The 12749-nt window shown below is 43.6% G+C and overlaps 1 protein-coding gene across 1 annotated transcript in view; it reads left to right on the top strand.

The window, feature by feature from the left end:
- The window catches only part of HACD3 (3-hydroxyacyl-CoA dehydratase 3), a 36560-nt gene that overhangs the window by 8783 nt on the left and 15028 nt on the right, over positions 1-12749 (top strand). The window contains exons 2-5 of the mRNA XM_063925599.1: positions 8073-8115; positions 8359-8432; positions 8551-8715; positions 10134-10185. Coding sequence (XP_063781669.1) covers positions 8073-8115; positions 8359-8432; positions 8551-8715; positions 10134-10185 — 334 coding nt within the window. The remainder of the gene's footprint in view (positions 1-8072; positions 8116-8358; positions 8433-8550; positions 8716-10133; positions 10186-12749) is intronic.

Below are 12749 nucleotides of genomic sequence, written 5' to 3'. Positions count from 1 at the left end.
CTGGACGTAGTCAGGGCTTTGAAAATATATGTTTCCAGAACGGCTGGAGTCAGGAAGACTGACTCGCTGTTTATCCTGCATGCACCCAACAAGCTGGGTGCTCCTGCTTCAAAGCAAACTATTGCTCGCTGGATCTGTAGCACGATTCAGCTGGCTCATTCTGCGGCTGGATTGCCGCATCCAAAATCAGTAAAAGCCCATTCCACAAGGAGGGTGGGCTCTTCTTGGGCGGCTGCCCGAGGGGTCTCGGCTTTACAGCTTTGCCGAGCGGCTACTTGGTCGGGTTCAAACACCTTTGCAAAGTTCTACAAGTTTGATACCCTGGCTGAGGAGGACCTTGTGTTTGCTCATTCGGTGCTGCAGAGTCATCCGCACTCTCCCGCCCGTTTGGGAGCTTTGGTATAATCCCCATGGTCCTTACGGAGTTCCCAGCATCCACTAGGACGTCAGAGAAAATAAGAATTTACTCACCGGTAATTCTATTTCTCGTAGTCCGTAGTGGATGCTGGGCGCCCGTCCCAAGTGCGGACTTTCTGCAATACGTGTATATAGTTATTGCTTAAATAAGGGTTATTGTTATGAGCCATCCGTTGAGTGAGGCTCAGTTGTTGTTCATACTGTTAACTGGGTAAGGTTATCACAAGTTGTACGGTGTGATTGGTGTGGCTGGTATGAGTCTTACCCTGGATTCCAAAAATCCTTTCCTTGTAATGTCAGCTCTTCCGGGCACAGTTTCCCTAACTGAGGTCCGGAGGAGGGGCATAGAGGGAGGAGCCAGTGCACACCAGATAGTACCTAATCTTTTCTTTAGAGTGCCCAGTCTCCTGCGGAGCCCATCTATTCCCCATGGTCCTTACGGAGTTCCCAGCATCCACTACGGACTACGAGAAATAGAATTACCGGTGAGTAAATTCTTATTTTTATACACAACGTGCATACACAATACAATGGTCACTGTAATCTCATTGTCCATTGGACACAGGGATGTGTCTTTACATTACAGAAGAGGTCATAGGTGGATTTGAAAAGGTGGGCTATGTCTTTCTCAACTGCTCTTGTGGGTGGTCTCCTCTGGATTCCCCCCGCATACATAATATACAGTAAATACAGTTTAAACCTATATTCTGCTTCTGCATCTAACTATCCACAGGAACATGCGATCTTCCTCAAACCAACACCAGAATGTTTCCCTTAAAATACCCTACAGCTGGATACCAAACACCACCTTGTAACCTTGTTCTGTCCCCTCCTATCCTGTAAAGATGAATCCCTTTGTTCTGTTACCATTTTAAACAGCTATTTCTTTCTGATGTGGTGCAGGGGGCTATGTGTACAATGTGCACTATTTGGATTAAATATGTAATGTTCTGATAACCCTCAATGCGCTCACAAACTCCGCCGTAAATACCCATATCACGCGCATGATCGCCGGAGCGATCCTACGCAAATTGCGGATATGTGCACGCACGGCAGACTGAGTGCACGAGCAGCGGGCATGTGCATGGGGTTAGTACAAGGCATATGCATTACAATATTTTTCGACTTTGACAATATACACAGCACCCCCCATAATAATACTGAGTATACACAGCACCCCCATAATACTTTCATTGGCGCTGAGGAGGAGGAGGGACCAGCTTCCCTGATCAAGGTAAGTAAACTCAGGAGGGGTTAAGCGGTGGATCAGGGCCCCCCTTTCGGCGCCTTTGCTTAATACCAAGTTCATTAAACATTCCATGAAGGAGGTTGAAGTACAGTCCCTAGCATGGTACTGCTCTTGGTTATAAAGTCCACATAGACAGTATGGTGCCTGATGTGTTCAGTTGCATTTAATATATTGACATTAAATATCTGGGAGTGATACGAATTATAGTTGTCAATTGGTACTAAATCCATTACTTCAGCAGGTACATTATAATGTGCACAGCTTAGTATAAAATATAGGTTGAACCTGATGGGCATTTTGCCTCTTTTCAATCTCATTAACTATGGGGGTGATTCAGAGTTGCATCGCGATGCTTTTGTACTTCAGTAGTAGCTCCCAGCCAGCACAGCTCCTGCTAACATCACACGCAGCCGCCATGGCCCGCCCCCCCAACGGTCCGGACATGTCTGCATTGCCCGGACCATGCCCCCTAAATGGCTAAACGCCGCCCTCCCGCCCAGGAACCTCCTCTGCCTGTCACTCAGGCAGAGGCAATTGCTGGGCTACGACAGCCGTCGGCTGTCTGGCATGCAGTGTGCCGACACATGCACACTTCAGACCTGATCGCTGCTGTGCGAACACGCACAGCAACGATCAGGTCTGAATTAGCCCCTATGTTACTATGGGGGTCATTCCGAGTTGTTCACTCGCTAGCTGCTTTTAGCAGCATTGCACACGCTAGGCCGCCGCCCTCTGGGAGTGTATCTTAGCTTAGCAGAATTGCAAATGAAAGAGTAGCAGAATTGCTAATAAATAATTCTTAGCAATTTCTGAGTAGCTCCAGACTTAATCCTACACTGCGATCAGCTCAGCCCGTTTCGTTCCTAGTTTGACGTCACAAACACGCCCTGCGTTCGGCCAGCCACTCCCCCGTTTCTCCAGACACTCCCGCATTTTATCCTGGCACGCCTACGTTTTTCCGCACACTCCCAGAAAACGGTCAGTTTCCGCCCAGAAACACCCACTTCCTGTCAATCACACTCCGATCACTTCAACGATGAAAATTTTTCGTTCGGACGTGAGTAAATCTACTAAATTTTGTGCTAAAATACTTAGCGCATGCGCACTGCGTACCATGCACATGCGCATTTTCGCCTTAATCGCTCTGTTGCGAAAATCTGCAACGAGCGAACAACTCGGAATGACCCCCTATGTCACTAACTTAACTGCAGAGCTTGCATGGAAATAAATCTAAAACTGTTGGTTAATAACATCAATGCAGATTCCTGAAGAGATTACTTGTTTCAGATTTGATCCATTAGATATAAAAGCACAGGGTATTTCAAAAAGGGTGAGGATCCAGTGATCGCGCTGAGCCCCCAAAAAAGTGGGTCCCAGGGACCCCTCACTTTTAAAAATTGGGGCCCTACCTGTCCTATCGGAATTACGGTTCTTCTTAATCTTATTAATGATTCAAATATAAAAATACAGACTTGATTTGGACAGTACAAAAGTGTTGCAAGGGGAGGAGGGGGTGACAGTGCTGCTGGGCTGTGTAGCATACAGTTTCTTGTGAGGAAGTCCAATACGAAACACATGTCAGCGGTGTTATGGCCACTACTCTGTATTGAAATGTATTTGTAAATATATCTCCACTTGATCCGTGCTGTGCAGCCCATGAAATAGATTACTACTATATATGTGTATACCAAGATTTATAAGAGCGCTGTCCAGATACAATAACACGGACAGGAGAGAGCAATATGTACTGCAAATTATAAAGGAATATACATGAGGCATCATGAGGAATTAATTATAGCAAGTGTATTATCGGCTAAAATGCTATTATTGTTGTTGTAGACATATGGTGTCACATTTAATGAATAAAAGTTCACGTCGGATATATGTACTGAATTTTACAAGAGAATATGTATGGGAATCCATGCCCGGTATATTGATGCAGATATATTCTTGTACTTAACCTCAGTACCCGTGGTCTATACAAGCTGTACATGCACAATACCAAATCGCCACAAGTATAAAGATACATTGTATAATAAAGCCTATCCAGCCCTGGGAATAAAACTAGAAACAGTTGCTGCTCAAAATCATCAATTGTTACAAATGTATCAAGCAACGGTTTCATGTAACTAACAACAAATCAGTAACTATACTGGGCTGTATGAATAAACAGCAATCTTCTTAAGAGCCCCATACACTACTGCGATATGTCTGAGGCTGAAGTCGGAGGTGATTTCCCTTGAACTCTCCCGGGAGCGGTTCCATACGATTTGGTACATTTTGCATGCGATATATAGTATGCGATCCCAACCATACCTGCGGGAACCGACATATTACGAGTGCAGCACTAACAATCTAGGGGAGTCGATCCAACGCGCATCGGATCGGATACACCTCCAAAATGCCCGATTTCACCCGATACAGTATATCGGCCCGAATGCCCGAAATTGGACATTATCGTTCTAGTGTATGGGGCCCTTTAGTGCAATTATTATAGTTATGTGAAATGACAAATACATTTAATTCAGTGGATATGAGTGCATAAAATATCATATTAACAGGGACACACTGGGTAAAATAAAGTTTATTAAGGCTGATGATTACACCAAATAATAGTTACAAACTATTACAAATGTGTCAACTAATTGCTGCATGTAACCAATACATTAGTAACTACACTGGGCTGACTGAATAATCAGCAATCTTTTCAGCATAATTATTATAGCAATGTGAAATTACTAGTGCACTCAATTCAGTGGATATGAGTGCATAAATGCAAAAGTAAAATACCATATTTACAGGGACACATGGTGAAAATAAAGTTTATTAAGGTACAATCTCTAACCTATTATGTTTGCATCAGTTGATACTTGCACATAATTGATAGGTACCAATGGTCTTGGGCCCAATGAAAATATGTCTTACTGCTGCAATAGTAATAATATACTGCGCTATTACAGGTTTATTTAGTTCAGCAAACACAGTGATAAATTGCAGCGAACTAGATGAACATATGGTGCTCACTGATATAAGTTTATGCATCTGTGAACATTTTGTTTCCCTGAGAACATATTCACAGTCTATTTACATTTGTTTAGTCATGTGCTTACTGCAGACGCTGCATCCTTGAGGGCATGTGAGTACATTCACCTATATACTTACTGTAGATTGAAAATAAATACAATAGTAACAAACTGCAGCACATTGCGTGAATATATGATACTTACTGATTTAATCTTGGCACATTTATGCAAACAGTGATTCCTTGAATGAATATTTGCAATCCCTTTATACTTACCTTTTTACATGTATACTTACTATAGAACTGAAGATCAACACCGTAATAAACTGCAGCACATTGCGTGAACACATATTTATCGATTTTAATCATAATACACTTATATAAACAGTGATCCTTTGAATTAATATTTGCAATCCTTTTATACTTACCTTCTTACATGTATACTTACCATAGAATGATTGTTTGAAAGATGTCATACTTTTGAGTACGCACGAATATATCTATACATATACTTACTGTAAATTGATTATTAATAAATAGAACATATTCATATGTCATAATAACGAGTACTCACTAGGACATATCTAATTGAGTACAGATATTGCTCCTCCTGACAGATAAAAAGAATTTAAATTTACTAGACATTTTGGTGTCCTTCAGCAGAAAGTGAATTGATGCTCCACCTCCTAGATATGAAAGCTTAGACAGTGCGTGCAGAAAATATTTAGGGGCGTGGTTTTTGTGGGGAAGGGGCGTGACCACATAATAGTGTCAATTCACATTACACCACATAGTAGTGCTGCTTATACACATTGCACCAGGTAGAACCTCCTATACACACTGCGCCAAATAGAGCACGTTATACATACTGCGCCAGGTAGAGCACGTTATACATACTGCGCCAGGTAGAGCACGTTATACATACTGCGCCAGGTAGAGCACGTTATACATACTGCGCCAGGTAGAGCACGTTATACATACTGCGCCAGGTAGAGCACGTTATACATGTTGCGCCAGGTAGCGCACATTATACACGTTGCGCCAGGTAGCGCACATTATATACAATGCACCAGGTAGAGCATGTTATACACAATGCACTAGGTAGAGCATGTTATACACATTGCAGCCTCAGCCCCTCAGTCATCCCCCGCAGACAGCAATGCTGGAACCCTCTACAGCAAGCCCATCCACCACCCCACACAGCCTGCTGAAGTGCAGGCACACGTCGCTGGGGTCACAGGGCAGATGCACTCACCGTTGCGGAGGAGGGCGCTGGTGGCACTGTGCCGGGTGAGCGGGACCAGTGTCTTGGTGCTTGCAGCGGAACCCAGGGTCAGGGTGCAGTTGGGAGGAGGTGACGCTGTGCGGGTGAGCGGGGCCAGTCTCATGGTGCTGGCCGCGGAGCCCAGGGTCAGCGTGCAGCGGGAAAGAGGCGGCGCAGTGTCGGGTGAGCGGGGTCAGTGTCTTGGTGCTGGTGGCAGAGCCCAGGGTCAGCGAGTAGGAGGCAGTGCTGTGCAGGATGAGCGGGGCCAGTGTATTGGTGCTTGCAGCGGAACCCAGGGTCAGCGGGGAGGAGGATTCCAATCGTGCCGGACTGGCGAGGCGGGCAGTGAATGGAGACACTGCAGGCTATTATTGGCTGGAGACTACAGGATGTGATTGGCTGGGGAAACAGCTAGTCACCTCCTGTGTGCCGCTGACTGGCTAGGCAATGACACACAGATACAGATGAGCGCGTCCTGTGGGACCCGCTCATCTTCTAAACGTGGGTCACAGGTGGCTGTTTTGGGGTAAAATACATGCCATAGCGTGTTTTTGTGATCACTGGGATCATTAGGTCTGCGGTCATTAGGTTGACCCCTAAAAGTCTACGGTATCTACAGGTTGACATGGAATACATAGACAGTGGAAAAGATCGACAGGGTCAAAGGTCAACAAAAAAAGCTGACAAATAATTTTTTGGGGAGTGTTTTGTCGATTTTCTGCCATCCCCACACACACCAATTTGTAACGCATACCGTTTCATGCTTCAGGCAAGGTGCTTTGCTCCACTGCCAGTATGAATACGTTAATAAAAATGCAAATAAAAAACATAAAAACTTGTGTTGACCATTGCCATGTCGACCATTTGTACTGCCTACATTTCACATGTCACCTTTTGACCATATCAACCTAATGGATGTCGACCATTAGTGGTTGACCTATAGTCCGGATATCATTCAAAAAGGTGGGCCCAGGGCTATGTGTGTGGCTGAACAGTCTGAGACATGAGACTCCTGGCAACTATCATGAAACCCCTGGCAACTAGCAGGTAATTTAAAACTAATTCGAAGCCTTATTGTGGGGCATAATTTGTAAGGGGCATTAATGTGTGTGGGGCATAAAATAGTGTTGTGCATAACTGAGAGTGGCATAATGTGTAATGGACATTACGGCATGTGGAATAATGTGTAATGGGTATTACTATAAGGAGGAAAATGGCAAATAATGATTCAGGGTTTTATATTGACTGTGGTGGCCAATGTCTGGGCATGCAGGTTGCAAAACTGGGGTATAAGGTAGTCTTTACCTGCAAGACCATGCCCCTTGCAGCGAGGCCACATCCCCTTTTTGGCACGAACATGCAAATTCTTGGTTGCTAAGGGCACATCTCCACTTTTCATTTTTAGAAGCCTTAGTAAATTTACCCCTAAGTGTCTTCTTCCACTGAATCACCGCTACTGTGATTTTGTTTTTGAGGTCATTCAGGTTAGTTGCTAATGGTGGCACAAAAACCCGGTCTTTGACTGTTATTTGCTCCCATACATTACAAGATTTTCACTCCAACCAGAAAGATTGGACAGACAATCTTATAGTGTGTATCCAGCTTAAGTCACACATCTGCACTGCACTGCACTGTATTGGAAAGAGCATGCTATCCCTATTTGTTAACTGTCACAGTCAAGCTTCAAAATCATTTTCAGAGCTTAGTAAATGGCACAGTGGCAGTGTCTTCATATATCGTCTTTGTTTGTTATGTAATCACTCATGGTACACACTAGACAATTTTGAACCAAAAAAAAAAAGATTTCCCTTGAAATGTCCTCAGCTGCAGAATGAGAGATAAAGTGCATGCACACTGGATGATTGTTCAGTGACGTCACCCCTCTCATCCCCAAATATGCAATCATGAAGGATATAGCCTAATTGGAATGCATGTTCAGTAGACAAATAATGACCCGCGGAGCGTGCATCGTTATAGTGCGCACACTTGACGATATGCAGGATAATATCTTTATCTATATTGTGCATATTGTCCAATTAAATCGTCTAGAGTGTATGCCTCTGAAAGAACTTGCTGTTGTATATAACTTCATTATTAACATTCTTGTTTGCACTCTGCAGAATCCAGATATCAACATTACAGACAATGTCCTGAATTTCAAAGGTGAGATCCAATGTCTTTCTACTAGATGCTCTCAATTACCATATTTACCATCACAAGCCTCTAGTGATACAGCTGAGAAAACCCTTTACCAGTGAGCTCATAGAACAGTTAACTAAGGGAACATTCTCATTAAAGCAATTATAGTCGAAACTTAAAATAACTTGCATTTTGTATTTTAGTGATTTAAAATTAGGAATAATGACCAGCTCTTTTTTTTTTTTTTTTTTTTTTTTTTCTTCTAAGCTCTGGGACATGGTGCCAAAGGGGTTAACACATACCAGTTTTCATTGGAATTCCTTGAACCTGTAAAAGCAAAGGTATGTCTTCACCTTCATCCAGCAAATGAGTGGATAGAGAGAAATGCTATGCCTTGGTGGTTAGGATCATAAATAATGTCTCTTTGTGTTGCTTTGTTCTGCATGGATGTCTGGACAGGTTCTGCAGCGATCCACGCAGCGCCATGTTACCATCACTGTGAAGAAGAGTGAAGACCATTGGTGGCCACGCTTGACCAAGCAGGAGCGTAAACCATTGTTCCTGGCTCCAGACTTTGACCGGTGGATTGATGAATCCGATGCAGAGATGGAAATTAAGGAGAAGGTAATAGATATAATGGTATTTGTAAGCCTTGCATGATTAGGAGTAAACCTAATCCATTTTTAGAACCTGGTGATGCTATTTTAGCCCAAGACCAGAGCTGTAACCTGCATGTTATCATCCAGATGTGTCCATTATACACTGCCACCATTGGTTCTCCATAATACCCAACCAGAACTGATGTAAAAAGTACTGCATGACTTCCAATAAACGTCAGCTCCAGCTGACCCTGTCATTATTGTAGTTGATCACAAGCACAGGAAAGATTATACATATGATGCGGATACATATATAGAAATCCATATGCAGTTCAGGTTGGTTCATATAATAGTAACGCTGGTCGTAAAATCTAGTGTCAAACGTTAGCTGCCGCTCTCTTTAGATAACAGGGAGATGGGATTTAGTTAAATGTTTTGATGTAAACCAAATGTATAAAATCACATGAATCCAATTAAGCATCTAGTATTGATAGAATAATAATCTAAAATAGGAGCTAGGATCTAGAGCAGTGAAGATGTTTAAAGCACTGGATACAATATGTCACTCATTCTCCTGTAACTATTGGGCCTTCTAAACAACTGACTAGGTTATGTTAATGGTAGCATAGAGCCTGGCTGTGTAGCATAATGCATACTGGAAGGAGCAATGTGAGACCTGATGTGTCACAGTGGTTAGTATTGCTTTCTTCACAGCATCAAGACCAAACGGCAGGGTTTTTTTATGCTGTCCCCATGTTTGCACTGTTTTCTTACTACATTTCAAGAACTGACAGGTTAATTGGTTTCTGAGTGAATGAACCATACAGATGGAGCCTCGCTCATCTAGCCTTCTCTGGTGCGCCATGCTGCACCAAGGCTTATTAGCATAAGTCAGGCATGTCCAAACTGCGGCCCTCCAGCTGTTGAGAAACTACACATCCCAGCATGCCCTGACACAGCTTTAGCATTCTCTGACAGCAAAACTGTGTCAGGGCAGGCTGGGATTTGTAGTTTCACAACAGCTGGAGGGCCCCAGTTTGGACATGCCTGGTATAAGCCTTTCATCTATTGTTCTCAGCTGCAATACAATACAGAGAGAACAATATAACAGGGGATTAAGTCCGACAGCATTGGCTCAGTTAATCCCATTAAAGGGATTGATGAGCAGGGCTCCATCTGTATTGTGTGTGTGTGTGTGTGTGTGTGTGTGTGTGTGTGTGTGTGTTGTTCCTTGTGTATGGGATAGTGGAGTATCTATAATGGGCACACGGTGTGTGGTGCACCCCAGCCCTGGAGTCTAAAGTATTCAGTAATACATAGTAAATCAATACAGATCACGTTTACGTAAGACCTGTTGGACAATTCCATTAAATCAGTGTGTTCCAGGAAAAGTGTCCTCTCTGGTATTCCAGAATGTAATCTAACCTGTCATTTTTTTTCCAGGAAGAACAAAGAATAACAAAGATAAGAACAGAATCCAGAGTGCGGGAAGATCGTAAGTTGTGAGCAAGGGATGAAAATCCATATTAATGTACCATGGGGGTAATTCTGAGTTGATCGCAGCAGGATCTTTGTTAGCAGTTGGGCAAAACCATGTGCACTGCAGGGGAGGCAGATATAACATGTGCATAGAGAGTTAGATTTGGGTGTGGTGTGTTCAATCTGCAATCTAAATTTCAGTGTAAAAATAAAGCAGCCAGTATTTACCCTGCACAGAAACAATATAACCCACCCAAATCTAACTCTCTCTGCAAATGTTATATTTGCCCCCCCTGCAGTGCACATGGTTTTGCCCAACTGCTAAAAAAATTTCTGCTGCGATCAGCTTGGAATTACCACCCATGTTCATTCCATTTCCATCTAGTTGAGCAGACGTCCTCTGTTGGACATACAGGGGAAGGAAAATAGTTGCACACGTTTGTCAGGAAATAGGGATTCGCAACTTTGCTGAAGCTTGGTTTCCTGTTTCATGATGAACATTAAAGTAAATGTAGTACTGGTATATGCAGAGGTTGGTTATACAAAGAGCACAGTTTAGGCTGAGTTCATAAACACTGAAATTATGCTGTTTAAACTCCCATGTCAAATGTCAAACCTATAGAAAATGATAGTGAAATGTCACATAGACTTCCTTTGTATTGATTTCAGTCACGGTCATTTTACACATAACCTGAAGGGACTGAATGGGCTTCTCCAAAAATGTTACTGCACATGCTGTTATCTCTGATGGACATTGGAACCTCCCAAACTGGCACAATGCAGCTCTTTCTTGTACTTGCTACTATTGGGGGGGGATCTGGGATAAGTTCCTGAGCCCATGTGTTATCACTGCTCTGAAAGTCTGCGTATAGGGGATCATACGGGGCACAACCCACTGATAAGTGCCAGCATCGAGGGATCAGCACCCCAGCATCGAGGCTAATAGGATAACCACCGGAGAGTCTATAAGCGCTGCTAATAGGATATCCCCCTATATGGGGAGAATGAGCAGTGTGTCCTTTATTGTCCATGGTCGTTTACAGAATATAAGAACTTATTTATATATTGTATGTTCTCAAGGTGGCCATACACTACAGCAACATATCTTAAGTTGATGCCGCCTGTGATTTCACTTGAACTTCCCCGGCAGCTTCCCGGGAGTCCTGTACTTACGACTTTGTACACAATTGCTTATTTTTACATAAGATTTACTCATGATATATCGCATGTGGTCTAAAGGGCCCCATACACGAGTACGATTTTACACGATTTCATACAATTCCGATATATCCGTCTGATATATTGTATAAAATTGTGTACAATCGTATGTGTTTTAGATCGTATCCAATCTGATGCTCGTCCCCGTGGCTGTCGGATAGGATCCCCTAGGTCGTTGGTGCTGCACTAATGATATATCGGAATTGGATGGAATCGGATGAAAAAAGTGTGTTTTTTGTGCATGTGATATATCGCATGCAAAGTATCACAGGGAAGTTTGACTGGCATTCTCAGGACACTCCCAGCCCCCGTAGCCCTCTATCAAGCCCATCAGATATATCTTATGGTACAATTGTATGCCGTACGATATATTGCATGTGATTAAGCGGCTTCATTAATCGCATGCGATATATCTTATGCAAAAATAGAACAAAACTTCCAAATCGTATGGAATCACTCCCGGGAAGGTCCCAGGGGAGTTCAAGGGAATCTGCATCCAACTTCAGCCTCAGACATATTGTTGTAGTGTATGGGGCCCTTAACAAGTGGCGACATAGATCACATAAGATATATCTACCGCACACACATTATGGGCCCCCATACACTACAATGATGTGTCTGAGGCTGAAATCGGATGTAATTTCCCTTGAACTCCCTCGGGACCTTCCCGGGAGTGATTCCATACGATTTGATACTTTTGTGCTATTTTTGCATAAGATATATCACATGCGATTGATGAAGCCGCTATACATCACATGCAATATATCGTATGGCATACAATTGTATCATAAGATATATCTGATGGGCTGGATAGAGGGCTACGGGGGCTGGGAGTGTCCTGAGAATGCCAGTCAAACTTCCCTGTGATACATCGCATGCGATATATTACATGCACAAAAACCACACTTTTCTCTGACGTCCTAAGTGGATGCTGGGGACTCCGTAAGGACCATGGGAATAGCGGCTCCGCAGGAGACAGGGCACAAAAGTAAAAGCTTTAGGATCAGGTGGTGTGCACTGGCTCCTCCCCCTATGACCCTCCTCCAAGCCTCAGTTAGGTTTTTGTGCCCGGCCGAGAAGGGTGCAATCTAGGTGGCTCTCCTAAAGAGCTGCTTAGAGTAAAAGTTTTGTTAGGTTTTTTATTTTCAGTGAGTCCTGCTGGCAACAGGCTCACTGCAACGAGGGACTTAGGGGAGAAGAAGTGAACTCACCTGCGTGCAGGATGGATTGGCTTCTTAGGCTACTGGACACTAGCTCCAGAGGGACGATCACAGGTACAGCCTGGATGGGTCACCGGAGCCGCGCCGCCGACCCCCTTGCAGATGCCGAAGAGAGAAGAGGTCCAGAAACCGGCGGCTGAAG

The sequence above is a fragment of the Pseudophryne corroboree genome, chromosome 6, assembly GCF_028390025.1.
Source record: "Pseudophryne corroboree isolate aPseCor3 chromosome 6, aPseCor3.hap2, whole genome shotgun sequence".
Lineage (NCBI taxonomy): Eukaryota > Metazoa > Chordata > Amphibia > Anura > Myobatrachidae > Pseudophryne > Pseudophryne corroboree.
This window is presented reverse-complemented; position numbering and strand designations above follow the sequence as displayed.